The 15,181-nt window shown below is 30.5% G+C and overlaps 1 protein-coding gene across 1 annotated transcript in view; it reads right to left on the minus strand.

The window, feature by feature from the left end:
* LOC115876505 (zinc finger FYVE domain-containing protein 26) overlaps nucleotides 1–15,181 on the minus strand; it is a 49,396-nt gene that overhangs the window by 1,288 nt on the left and 32,927 nt on the right. Inside the window, exons 4-8 of the mRNA XM_030892307.1 lie at nucleotides 6,720–7,360; nucleotides 6,368–6,602; nucleotides 5,668–5,868; nucleotides 5,478–5,604; nucleotides 2,734–2,989 (exon numbers count right to left, since the gene is read on the minus strand). Coding sequence (XP_030748167.1) covers nucleotides 2,734–2,989; nucleotides 5,478–5,604; nucleotides 5,668–5,868; nucleotides 6,368–6,602; nucleotides 6,720–7,360 — 1,460 coding nt within the window. The remainder of the gene's footprint in view (nucleotides 1–2,733; nucleotides 2,990–5,477; nucleotides 5,605–5,667; nucleotides 5,869–6,367; nucleotides 6,603–6,719; nucleotides 7,361–15,181) is intronic.

Consider the following 15,181-nt stretch of genomic DNA (forward strand, 5'->3'; position numbering starts at 1 on the left):
TTTGTGAAATACAGTAAAAATTTTAAAGCTTCATTTCTACCAGGGTATCAAAGTTTTTAATACTAAATATTTATTGAAGTTTATTTATTGATCAGTTATTGTGTTGAAATAATAAAAACCATACTACCTCATACAGAGTGTGTAAAAATTTATTTTAAATAATTACTAGCTTTAAACGGCAATAACTTGTTAAATTTAAATGGAACACCCTGTATATTTTAGGAGAATAAGATACACAATTAAATTGTCTATCAAATTGTATTATACCATTTTTTACCCATCCCTTCAAGTTTTCGTAGAAAATACATATTTTCTTATAATTTAGACCTCATTTATGACCACATTTTTTACACATTGGAATATTGACATTTTATATTGTTTTTAAAGCAACAAATGTAACGATAATATTGCAAGTCCATTTGTTTACAAGAGGAATCTATTTAAATCTTTATAAAAGAGTACCTATACCATTAATTAAATATACATATTTATTATAAATATACATACCATTTTTTCCGCCCAAATATTAATTACATACTTAATTGTGTTGGTTAATAAATTATTCTAAATAAATGTAGATTTGAATCAGAAATCAATATAATAAGTTATTAAAATAAACGTCTCTGTTGTTATAAATATGCTGTCGTCAAAAAATGAAATAAAATTTTTAAGGTATTATTTTTACCACACTGTGTAATACACATACAAAATTCAGTTTTTTTAGTATTTGGAGAAATTATTTATTAATCAACGCAAACAGTCAATTAATGTAGTTTGAATACTGAAATCAATTAATTGGTCCTCTTTAACAGATATTTAAACAGTTTTTTGTTATTTTTTAATTAAATAAACTAACTATAAAGACAATATTAGTATCTGTACTCTTTAAAAACGTGTTACATTTTTAAAAATAATCTAAAATGTCAAAATTCGGTATTTAAACTCGTGTATTTGTATACAGGGTGTCTCAGGCTGAGCGTGCATTAGAAGTTTCTAGAGAACCACAATATCTAGATCGGAGATTTTTTGCACATCATTGTTTTACAACGAGATCTATCGCTTAAAAATATTTTCAATATGGCGGCACTTCCGGAAATACCGGAAGTTGACAGCAACTTTCTTATTTTAAATGGGTGCCCCCATTTTTTATTACATACTTAAATTCTCTGTAAAATTCTATGAATACTGATGTTAAACACTCTATACCTACCATTAACCGTTTTTGAGAAAAAAAAAATATTAAACATTTTTGGATGAAAAAAATTACCTGTCGAAAAAAATTGTATAACCTAAAAGTCAAACTAAATGATTACCACAGCCACTATGTCATAAAGAGAAGACATGTGGCTATCTATTTCAAAAATTAAATTGTTCAAATGTCATATAATAATGGCAGTAGCTGTCATGGAATTGAGCGATTAAAAAATTATCATAAATCATTTTTTTTCAAATGGAAACCCACTTTTTTTTATTTCACTAATAAAAAGGTTTTTCAATTCGTTACTTTCTAGCTATACATGTTCCTATACCTAAAATAGATCGTTTTTAAGGTTGTTATTAGTCGTTAATTAAGGTTGTTATTATTTTAAGGTTGTTATTATTGTTATAAGTTGGTAATCGGGGTTTAATTTGAAAACGTATATTTTTCTTGATTTTATCTAGCTTCCTTCGACATTAAGTGTCAAACGGTCAGAAAATTTATTTCCATCTGTCAGAAAACGAATTATTTGAATTTCCTATATTATAAATACTGCCTACCCCTTAAGAGTTTAAAAAGTATATTTATAAAAATATATCTCGTATTTTCGCTCTTTAGCTTTGTCTTTAGTGATATCTAATAGTTGATATGATTAATAATATTCCGTATGATCGAAAAAAAACAGCGCAAAGTTAGCTCGGAAATGATCTGCTCTTTTTGAACAAAGCGCTCCTTTTTGAACAAAGCGTCACAATATGAAATGATTAGATCTATTGTTTTATATTACTTGACATTTAAAGTCATAGGCTACTGGTTAAAACCAAGGAAAATATACGCTTTAAAACTAAATCTTAATATAATAACTCAAAATGATTTATTTTAGGTATAGGAACATGTATAGGCAAAAAGTAACGAATTGTAAAGCCTTTTCACTAGTGAAATAAAAAAAGTGGGTTTCCATTTGAAAAAAATTACTTATGATAATTTTTAAATCGCTCAATTCTATGACAGCCGCTGCCATTTTTATATGACGTTCAAACAATTTAATTTTTGAAATAGATAGCCACATGTCTTCTCTTTATGGTACAGTGGCTGTGGTAATCACTAAATTTGACGTTTAGGCTATACACATATTTTTGACAGGCAGTTTTTTTCGTTCAAAAATTTTAAATATTTTTTTCTCAAAAACGGTCAATGTTAGATATAAAGTGTTTAATATCAAAATGCATAAAATTTTACAGAGAATTTAGGTATGTAATAAAAAATGGGGGTACCCATTTAAAATAAGAAAGTTGCTGTCAACTTCCGGTATTTCCGGAAGTGCCGCCATATTGAAAATATTTTTAATCGATAGATCCCGTTGTGAAACTATGATGTGCAAAAAATCTCCGATCTAGATGTTGTAGTTCTCCAGAAACTTCGAATGCACGCTCAGCTTGGGACACCCTGTATACCGATTGTTTACAATATTCTCCAACACCGGCGGAGAATGCACCAAGCCTATACTAAAACAAAAGTGAAATTTAGGGACTTACTTTCACAGCCTTGTCCGATATAAACCTAATCAAACTTTCGACTTGAGCTTCGGGTGCTCTAGCTTTGGTCAACGTGGCAACAGCGTGTATCAGCATCTCGTCGCACATCTCCGTCACAGTCTTGTCTCCGGCGTCGCTATTTTTCCGTATAATGTCGACCAGTTCGGCTATAGATCCGAATTTTTCGGTCTGAGCTAAATACTTGCCTGCTTCATTGAACACTTTGATAGGTTTTAGTTTAAATTCGTTAATAATCCTAAAAGTAAAATTGTTATAGAGGGTGTCCCAGAAATAAGTGCAAATATTTTAAGGGGTGGTAGATCTCGATAACAGAAACATATTTTCTCTCTATCGTTTTTCAAATAAGTCCAAAATATGGAGGGCTTTAAAAAGGAGATTTATCGGCAATGGACATATTTGAAATTTCTGTCCCTACTTTAAAGCAAGTTTCTCGTTTTGACACCAGAGGCACTGTAAGCGTGTGAGATTGATCATTTTCATTGTTAGTATACGTTTTAACTGTATTTTTGCTAGTTTTTGTTAAAATTTAGAGTTATACTGTTGAATTATTAGCAGTGTACAATAAGTGTTATTAAAAAACCCTATACAATAGATATTGCTTCGTTCCTGGCTGTACATGTGGGAGTTTCAGTGGAAAAAAGGGCGAATAAAGAACGGGGTGAAAGAAACCCAAGCCTTTTCAACGTTAGTATATTCTGTGCTTTTCAAAGCTCCTAGTGTAAGTGATATGACTATTTATTTAAAAAAAATATGGATAGACGTTAAGAGAAACATTTAAATTATGTACTGTCAGTGTACAGGGTGGGTCAAATTCGACGCTTTTAAATGGAAACACCCTTTTCTATAGGAGATAAACGAAAACTAATATCGGTGTCTGGAGCTCAATTTTCATCAAAAACACGATGGTGAAAATCGCACATCAATATCTGTTACCGTTTCGGAGTTACGGGGTGTTTTTCAAAAATGTGCATTTTTAACAAATCGCTGTAACTTTTTTACTATGGAAGATTTTGTATTTCTATGAAAACATTTCCAAAGCACCTTTTTAAGTAGAATTTAATGGTTTAAGTATAATTTTTTTTAAATTAATAATTTAAGAGTTATCAACAGACAAATTGATTTTTTTTATTTGGGACACCCTCTATATTTTTAATTAACTGAAAAGAATTTAAAATTACCTTTCCAAAAATATAGCACACTTGATATTTTGTTATAATCCCCTTCGAAATACAGAATTTTTAAAAGTTCGCCACTTTTAACTAGTAGGCTTTGGACCCCTTATTGATGATATGCCCTTAATGGAACTCGAAAACATATTTTTCCAGCAAGACGACGCACCGCCTCTGAACGCTGAAGTTATCAGCAAATTTTTGCAGCCAATTGAAAGAATAATTGAATAGCTAACCAAGATCCCAGCCGTTGGCCGTCGAGGCCTCCTGACTTAGTGCCCATGGATCTAATCTTATGGATATATTTGCTGAAGAATAAAGGTTCCTTATTCTTCCGTATAATCTAGATAAGAATTAGAAATACTTAGCAGTTATGAGAGGGTATCTTTCACTGCCCCGTCTGTCCACAACAGAAGACGGTCGATATATCGAACAACTGTAGCAAAATCTCATGTCTTGGTTTGCTATTTATTTTTATTGTTATTAGATATAGTTTAAATGTGTTGATGTTGGTTAAATATATTTTAAATTGTTACAAAATTCTGCATCTCTCATAGCAAATATTATTTTCGTTTTAATTGATGCTCACAGCTAGAATTTTTTTGCATTACAGCCGGTGCCGTTCAAAGCCTACTTATTTAAAACGGCCGAATTTTTATATACTCTATATCTCGAAGAGGAATCGAGCAAAATATCAAGTGTGTTATATTTTTGGAAAGGTAATTTTAAATTCTTTTCAATAAATTAAACATATACAGGGTGTCCCATGTAAAAAATCAAATTTTCTGTTGATAATTCTTAAATTATTTATTTTAAAAAAATTATACTTAAACCATTAAATTCTACGTAAAAAGGTGCTTTGGAAATGTATTCACAAAAATACAAAATTTTCCATAACAAAAAAGTTAGAGCGATTTGTTAAAAATGCATATTTTTGAAAAACACCCCGTAACTCCGAAACAGTAACAGATATCGATATGCGGTTTACACCATCATGTTTTTGACAAAACTTGAGCTCCAGACACCGATATTAGTTTTCGTCTATCTCCTATAGAAAAGGGTGTTTCCATTTAAAAGCGTCGAATTTGACCCACCCTGTACAGATTGATTTTAAAATCAAATTAATAGAGAATATAGCCTAAAAATTAATAATAGAGAATATAGCCGTATACATAAACCATTTAGAATAGTTTTTTTATGAATAAGCTCTTTCATCGATTTCCTTAAGACTCAATTTTGATTGTTAAAGTACCCGATACAAAAACAAACATAGACCGAGTCTTTACAGTGTCGAATTTGAATTATATTGAGATTTACCGAAAATACGCAGATCAAAATTCCAAAATCCCATATAATTTACATGTAGTGTGCGAAATGGACATTTCGCGCATTACTTCGCGCACCGTGTCATGGTAACGTAGGAAAATGAAAAAAGTGTCACTTCGCACATTGCTATCAATTCGCGAACCTTGCCATTTTTTGACGTTTGCAGAAAAAAAAATATTTAAGAGAGTATTTCATACAGTTACTTATTCTAAATAATATTCAACTTACGTAATAGCAAATTTGAATCCTTCGGGTACCGTTTCTCCACAAATAATACACAGTACCGCCAAAAACTTCTTGTCATCTGCTGAACCAAAAAGTGTAGGAATCTTAATTTTATCTCTGGGCAAGTTATCTTTAACAAACATTTATTTTTATTTTAAAATAAAAAATATATTATTGCCAAAATTCAAGTTACCAGGATTGGGAAGTATATTGCTGTAAATTTGCATAGGGAATACTCCAGAAGATTCCCTATTAGCCAAAAACTGCGTCACTTGACACTGTATATGGATAGTTTGCATATTTTTCTCTATATCTCTGTAGCTCATTTTCTTAATCAGTAAAGGATTTGTGATGCTTTTTTCCTCAAACGACATTCTCGATTCTGTCATCTCAACTACAAAAATATAATACATATAAAAATAATGTTATAAAATACTTAACGTCAAAGAAATTTTAAAACTGTTTTTGCTATGCTGCCATATTGCAGAGGTCGATACAACTGTTATTTCTAAATAACAATTAGAACTGACACTGTTATTTTAAAATGCCTTGAAATAACAGGTTTCTACTGTTTGTTGGTATAATTCAGGCAAAGCATCAAAAAAATCATTTATAAACATTCATGTATAAACATTATAACATAATCTCTGCCTGCAATCTTCTTACAATAACAATAAGCAGCAAAATGAAGTATGAGATAAAATTTATATATTTTATAGCATAACAGTTGCAACTATTTACAACAAAAACTTCTGTTATTTGCGCTTCCAAAATTAAAATATAGTAGCGACTCTCTTACTCGAAAGTCTGATAAATTTTTACTTTACATCTTTACAACTATGCATCGCAAGTGTGAAGAAACTGTAATTTCCTACCTTAAATTAACAGCTTACCTGGTGAAACATCCACCCATTGTTCTTGTTCCAGAGCTTGCTTGAGATGTTCTACGGATTTTTCCATAAATAACTTATTAGCTACTAAATCGGTAAAAGAAGACGAGTTTTGTTCGTAGAAGCGAATACAGGTCATGGCCGCTCTGACATAATCGCCCATATATTGTTGCAATTGATATAAACAATTCAGTAGGTTCTGTTTTTCCAAGTGGAAGCATATTTTCCTCAAATAGTTCTGAAATAATCAATATAATTTTATTAATTTTTCATACTTACCATCTTACCAACACATAAAAAATGTCATATACTTAAAAAACACCCTTATATTATTTCTTATCTAAAAAGTTCTTACCTGCCATATCATTAAAGAAGAATCAATCTGCGACATGTAAGCCTGCAACAACTCAACAGTCCCCTCCTTCAAACACTTCATATAAATATGAATAAAAACTTCATGACTCAGCCTCTTCTCAACCATGTACCTCAGAAGCTTCTCGTATTGTTTATACTTCAAATGAAACTCCACCAAACTGACACTGTTGCCATATTTCGCCAAATAATACACGCATTCTTCATAGATGACTGGATCGAGTCTTGGACTACTAAACCCAGCAAATTTATCTTTTGTGGAGTTATAACTCCCATTTTCTATGTCTTTCAAGTTATTGATTTTGTTTAAAATAAACAAAGCACCTTCAGATTGAAATGCCGAAGTACTACTTTGGTTTAGGGTCGTAGTAGATCCGGAAAATTTCAAACCATCCACCGTCTTGAGGACGGTTTCATCTATGGACTCTTTCTTGGACTCTAGAATCTTAATGATGTCGTTCAGCAAGGGTGGGGTTTTAGCTACCTTCAGAGTGGAAGTTTGGAACTCCAGGTATGTCATTTCGTGGTGGGACGCGGTTCTGTCTAGACATTTGCTGAATTTTTCCCTGGCTAACATCAGGCAGCCTGCCTTTAGGCAACTTTTTCCCCAGGCTACAAAAACACCTAATAAAAAAGAAATGTATATAATATTTATAAATGCCTTTATGGTCAAAAATTTTTACAATTTATAGACAAAGGTAAACTAAGCAAACAAAGTAAACAAACAAACAAATAAAAGAGAATACAAAACATTATAAAAATAACGTTGTCAGTCTTATTGTTTAAAATAAATATTTATAAATGTTTACAATGTCAAAGAATAAAAAAAGTTAGTTAGTTTATAGTAAATATCAATGACCTCTAAATAACTTTATTTCGATGTCATTGGTAAATATAGCAATAGCAAACATTAGACCAGTGTTTACAAGATCAAATTCGATTATCAAAATATAAGTCATTTACGGCGTAGAAAACCTTGTCTAGTAAATAAGATATCAATGCTTTGCGAAATGAAGAAAATGATGTTACGGATTTGATTTCAAATGGCAGGTGATTGTGCATTTTTTTCGAGTTCTATAATATTGAACTTTTAACTAACTATGAGCGTGGGGTAGGTAGATAAAGATCTTGCTCGGCGTTCCTGAGTGGATAAGTGTGAGATGGCCTTTCTTGAGAAGCTGATACATGCCTACGTATTAAGCAAACGGATTCAAATATAAATAAGGAAGGAAGAGTTAATATTTTTAATTTTTTAAAAAAGTCCTGGCAATGAGTTCTGCTGCTTAGTCCCAGTGAATATCGAACAGCTCTCTTCTGGAGCTTGAAAATGCGGTCAAATTGAGTCGCACAACACGTACCCCAAAATGGAAGGGCATACCTGAGGTGCGACTCAAAAAGTACATAATAAACAGTTCTAGCCACTGACAAGTTAAGCTCCTTAGAAACAGATCATAATGCTAAACAGGCAGAGCTCAATTTTTTCGACAAAGCGTCGATATGCATGTTCCATTTCAGAGAATTGTCTACAACAAGCCCTAAGAATTTTACAGATTTTACGATGTCAATGGTGGTGTTAAGTACAAAAGGCTGCAGCGAGTTAAAAAAAAAGAAAAAAAAGAAACAATATTTATAAATGCATGTCATTTAAGAAAATAACAGAATATTCACGTTATAGGCTTGGTGCATTCTATACCGGTGTTGCCACCACCGTATACGACAGAAATCAGAAATTTTCGCTATGTATTTCACAGCGTCCCGGTTACAGTTTAAAATAATATTGAAATCGTGGCTTTGTCATAATATTTAAAATAATATTATTTTTACACTTATTTTTTAACACTCAGGTACGAGGTTTGAGTGATGTAACGATTTTTCGGGTAGTGAAAAAGAATCCGAACTAGGGGTCGGCGCACGGTGGAGTATTAGCATGAAAAAGGTGATCGAAATTCTAAAAAGCAAATGTGTTTAAGATTTCCCAAAAAAAGATAAATGATAAATTAAATCATGTCTGTCATGAATGGCGTTGCTATGGGTGTGCACTGCCGTTCTTTAAAAGATCAGCCTGGGGGCGGACTTTTGTTTACTTCATCAGCTGTACATACTTAGATATTGGGTTAGATTCCGTTTCATATTTTGTCGGTTGAGTTTTGGTTTTAACTCTATGATTTTTGGTATTATTTATTATTGTAGTGCAGAAAACTAATTATTTTGGTGTTTAAGTGACATAAACTACTACCAGATATATGGTCACTCTCGGTTTCGCATAAAAAAATAGAAAAATTACACGTTGTGTAAGTGATTTAACCTAAAAGTGCCCATACATTTTTTACTCATCGTGATTTTTGTGTGTGTTTTTTAAGACTCTAACAATTCATCAATAAAGCTTAAGTGGAGTGTGTTTTTGGTGCTATGCCACATCTTTGTTGTGTTCCTGGTGGAAAGGATAGTTATACTAGGCAGCCTAAAGTGTCCGGAAGAGCAAGAAAAGTGGGTACGAGTTATAAATCAAGAGAATTCTATTGAAAATATCTTTAATAAATTTAAAAATAATATTCTCCCATGATGGTATTAATAAAAACTGGACAATTATGTTTATTTTATTCATATTGTGGAATCTCCACTCCAAGTGTTGTTGGCTCAGCTTCGATAGATTCAAACACGTAAGTAGGTATTATGATCTAGGGAAAAATAAAGAATATGTGTATTAAAGATCATGAAAAAGATTATTTTTTGAGTTAAAATTTTAAAAAAGATTTTTGTAAAGACAAGACTGATACAGTTTAAAAGAAGAATGTGTTTTTGTTTGATAATATATAATGTATGTCAAGTTGTCAAGCATAACATATATTTTTGTTCAGTAATTTTTAATGAATAGTGTTGATTATTTATAATACCAAATTAATATCAAATATTTAAGTGATGGCTGAATATAATATGAATAAAATAACAATAAAATTGGTATATTTGCATAATACAAAATTAAGTTTTAAGAATAAAGGTGTTACTAAAAATACTAAGAAATTCATATTTCTTTGTTTTAATTGGTCTAATGTTATTTACATTTTACGTAAGAATTATACCGTATCATCGAAAAATATCGGCGTCTAGTTGGCTTGGAAATGAACATCGATGACATTCCCTAAATAACTGTACACATAAAATAATTAACTAGAATTTTACAATCTTGGAAAATTTGATATTCTTGAACCTTGTTTCTAAATATTCTAAATTTTTTGATTTTCTTGGGATTTAGGCTCGGGAAAAACGCTGATTAAGTTTTCACTTGGTTTTTCATTATTTTTATTTGGTTTAAGAAAAAACGTTTCGGCTAACATTATAGCCTTCATCAGTGTTGTGTCATATGAAAAAAATAGTGTCGAATATAGTCCAAAAAATTACATATAAAATATTCACACCACACACATAATGTTTACTGCGTACTCCATAGAGAATGTAGATAATTTTAGTGTTAAGAATAATGATTTTAAAAAATATGTGGTCATCTTTTGATAAGTTTATATTAGTTTATTAATTGCAGTAAACATTATGAGGTGTGAATTATATTGTATATGTAATTTTTTGGATTATATTCGACACTATTTTTCTCATATGACACAACACTGATGAAGGCTATAGTTAGCCGAAACGTTTTTTAAACCAAATAAAAATAATGAAAACCCAAATGAAAATTTAAATCAGCGTTTTTCCCGAACCTAAAAATCCCAAGAAAATCAAAAATTTTAGAATAATTTTACTTATAAAATGCCAGCGATCTTCATTTCATACCCATCGCTGACGCCTTTTTTTAGATAATATTGTATTATTTGTAAATATAATTTTTCGAACATTGATACTTGCAAAATATACATATAAATTGTGAATGCAAATAATAATACATCACTATTAGTAGATATTGAATGTTTTTTGTTAAATTAGATCGATTTTCAAACCCCAAAATTTAAAATATATTTACATTTTACCCATTATCTTATGTACCTATACATTATTTGTACATTGTAAAACATTTGCTGCATTTGTATGGTTCATAGTTTATTTGCCAAAGTATTTATTACTATAAATAGGTATATATGTTGTAGTTATTAACTGTATATTATGTATATTTCATGTAAACTATATCATTTTTAAAATACAAACCAAAAATCTGAGGAATAATTATGTTTTCCATGTATTCTACAACATATTTATTAATCCGTTATATCTAACTAGCGTGACGTCATAAATCTCGCCCGTAGGCTGATCTTTTAATAGAAGGCACTGGGGTGTGTTAGTTGCATTCATTTGTTTCAACGAAACGTCAAAGTTGTTACTCCTCAGAGATAAGAGGTAAATGGCTAAATTTTATATTTAAAATTATAGATTATTGTTGTTTGTGTGCACCTTTTACGTTTATATTATTGTTTTGATTGAAAATGGCTCAGCAAGCTGCAGGTATGTATTCTACAAAAACATATTATTTATTTTGATAATCTCTATACTAATGATTTTTTTGCAACTAAAAGTTAGGCGTTCAGAAAATTTGATTAAATTTGTGACATTTTTATTATACTTAGAGATTTAGTTGCGAATTTCGAAGAATTCAGCATATTGACTATATACTTAGTAAACATTGGGCTTTCATACAGTAAAATAAAATACTGCGACTTTTTGCGACTTTGCTGATAAAATGAGAAAAACGTTCTTGGTTTCCTCTAATTTGCAAATCAGTGATATACTAATGCGAGGTGTAAACCAGGGGGGTGACAGTAAAATAGGAAAATTGGAAACAGTCATTAGTGTCATTCCTGTCATTCTCCTCACGACAAGTATGGCCGCCTAGACAAGGACAGCATTGTTTTTGTCTAACTATTATCTAACTTCACAGTTTAGAATCGACAGATTTCAGTTTCAGAGACAACTTCAGATATGTTCTAGAACAAATTCGAAAATTTCGACGCCATTTTAATTCATTCCGTTTAGTTTCGTTTTGGAAGCTCAATTTAATATTTCGGCTGAAATTTATAAATATAAAGGTAATAAAGTATATAAAATATATATTACATGAAGAATCCTGGAGAAAATGACGTTTCTGCAGTAGTAGGTATGTCGGTAGTCCCATGTATATGAAAAATAAGTAGTAAATAAACACTGTTTTTACATTTTTTAGATGCAAGAAAATGGTGTTATAATCTCTTTGATCGGCGATTTTTTTGAAAATGGAAACAATTTACAGCAAGGTAAGATCATTTTTAACTATAGCCAACATTAGTTATCTCCAATATGTGCGATTTATTGTCAATAATGCAATAAATCTGACTGATAATCTGATTATGTTATCCGACTAAAAGTCTCTTTTTGCATCTATTTGATTTATAAGCCAGGTTCTTTGGGAATAATGGACGCTTTTTTTAAACAGTATATTTATATTTTATACCTATTGATATTTTTACATTGTTAATTTTAGTATAAAAAATTGTTTTTCTGTTTTCAGGTTTTTGTATAAGGGCTCCCGTTTTCATGTTCCTGTGTCCGTTTTCTGTCCTTGAAGTTTGCGAATGTGTGTGTTTATTTACAAATTACTGTAAGTCATGCTTATACCTTAACTAATTTACGTTAAAAGTGCATATAATTAACTAATTGGTATTGAAACAATACAATACTCTATATTTTTATATTTATTTAGTCACGTTGTTCCATATTTCAAATAAATATATGTGAATAAATTATTTTTTGGTTTTATTTATGAAAAGAAAAAATACTAAATACATTTGAACTGAAAGAGGGCCCGCCATTGAATAACCGGAAACGGAAATGAAAATTAAGCCATCATGTCCTTATCATGTCAACCTGTCAATTGGAAAGTTAGTTCTCCAGATGACAACGAAGGCTTTCGGTGGCGTATCGTGTTTCCACGATTTAACACAGAGTTGACACTTCTTTCTAGTTAATTATTTTATGGTGTAAACCGCGATGGCATTGTTGTGTACAAAGCGATCGCATTAGTGCCATTAGCAGTACAGCACAATTTGGCATTAGTAGCGGCTTTAGTGGTATAGGAATTGATCGCGGATCAGTCGTAGCATTAGTAGTATTAGTTGCTATATTACTACTATCATTAGTGGCATTGACCGTGGAAACACTGGAACAGTGATTTTTCTTTCTTTTTTTAAAATCGACAAATTATCCTTTATTGTGTTCATATTATTTCCTCTTTAATTGAAAATAGCAATAATTTCTTTAAGGTCTACATAAAAAAAATTTCGATCAACTATCGGTGTCAAATACCCTACTGTGCGGCGTCGCGTTGTGTTGTGGCAATTTCAAATGTTCATACAATTGCCTTAACATTCCCAATTGCAATAACATTCAATAACTCAACTTTCCCGGATATTCAACTCTCCGGAAACAATATTTTATAGCTTCACAGTTTCACACACGGATTTGATCAAAAGCAAAAATAGATTCAAGCAGTTTGAAGAAACAAGTGAGTGCTAAAAAATGTCTATACCTATGTGGCGGATTCATCTCTCCAAATCTAGACCTTAAATGTTAGAATTAAAGAACATAAAGATTATTATTTAAGAAAGGGAGAATTTAACAAATCTAAGATTTGTCAGCATTCATGGGACACAGGGCACAGAATAAATTTTAATAACGCCAAAATTATAATGAAAGAAGCGATAGCCTCTAAAAGAAAAATAAAAGAGGCTTTTTTAATCTAATAAAAATAAATGTATTGCTCATGCATCTGTAGACGTTAGTAATGTATGGGAATGGCTTCTTTGATTTTAAAGAACATAACATACGTAAAATTTAAAAATCATACAGAAAGTTTGGGGCTTTTTGGTTTAACCTTATTAAGTAATTGTTATCAGGTAGTAATTGTTAATTTTGAAGTTTAACTCTTTGAATAAGAAGACTAAGGAAGGAGCATATCAAAAATCTTAGGTACACCGCGATGGGCCTCAAATATGGCCGACTTAAATTCCGGTTTATCAGTGTCGTTCTAATTTTATTTAAAAAATGTAAAACTATGATGTAGGGTAGACGTGGGGTAGACTCAATAATTTGTTGTTTTATTTTACGTTGTGAATAAATGTTGGTAGTTATTAAAATTGTTATAAAAATATACAATTCTAATAAGAATAGATAAGTTATAGTAAGTATTTATTAACACAAACATCCGATACGCTACTGAAGCAGGTAAGTCAAATTAACGTATCTAAATTCTTTGACATCTAATTTTTGACAAGTAATAAATAAAAGCTAAAATGCAAGAAAAATATATAATTTAGTTAATTTAAGTGAATTTCATAAATGATCGGTTTACTACACGTATGTATATTATATAGTCACTTACTAGCGAAAAGTTGTTCCATTATTTCACTCAATTTTTGCCGAGATCTACCGCACGCTACACAACCAACTATTTTAGAGTCTTTTTCGATAAATCGCGATAGTGTCACTGTTAATTTAAGTTCTGCCACAATTTCCATCTAGATTTACTACCTTTATACAACTATCAGTAGTAGAATAAATAATAAATAACATAAAATAAGCTCCGTAAAAACTGACAAATCCACAAAATTTCAAATCAAATTCAAATGTGTCAAATGAATCGTCAAGAACTGTCAAGGATCCCCACCCTAGAGAGCTTTTATGGTGGCTTTTCCGCCCACCATGCATGAATACATGGATAGCATTATGCTCCTTCCTTAGTCTTCTTATTCAAAGGTTTAACTTGATATAATGTCATTTTAACAGAACGTCAACGGTTTCTTGTAGACGTATCTGTTTTAAAAAAGTAAAGTGTTCTCGAATAGTTGAATTTAAATATTTTAAATAGTTTTTTTCTTTATTCTTTGTATTTTTTTTTGCGGAAACGGACGACGGAAAGAGATAAACTTTCCGAAACGTTAAACATTTTTTTCTTTGGCAGATACTATCAGACGATAAAATATAATTTGCAATATTAATGGTATACTTTTTTTAATCAACTAGAGATTAAATGTTTTATGAACATCTCCTAAAATTAAAATTATGTACCTTTAAAAAATTTAGTTAAAGCTGAAATAGCCCCAATTATGACCCCACTAGCCAAACCGGGACGTAAAACTATGCTCGCTACCGTAGTTGAGCTCATCTAAAAAGTTTTTTAAGTGGAATAATAAATTATAATATAAGTTAGACCTTCTGAAGATATCAAAATATTTACTTTCTCATTTTTATTTTTAGAAATTTCACAAATTATACTTCCTACCACTTTTAGAATAATTATACAGAGTGTCCCAAAAATCAGTGCAAGTATTTTAACTGATAATATAGTTCAACCCCAGAAACACGCCTATTTTGAAAAATTTGAAAAATTTTTTGGAAATTTTTTTAGTTTTTAGTTAAAAACATAATTTCTTGATAATATGGCTACATAAGTATTAGATTAAATTTTCA

Source organism: Sitophilus oryzae, unplaced genomic scaffold (assembly GCF_002938485.1).
Source record: "Sitophilus oryzae breed Bouriz unplaced genomic scaffold, Soryzae_2.0 scaffold_1436_pilon_pilon, whole genome shotgun sequence".
Taxonomy (NCBI): domain Eukaryota; kingdom Metazoa; phylum Arthropoda; class Insecta; order Coleoptera; family Curculionidae; genus Sitophilus; species Sitophilus oryzae.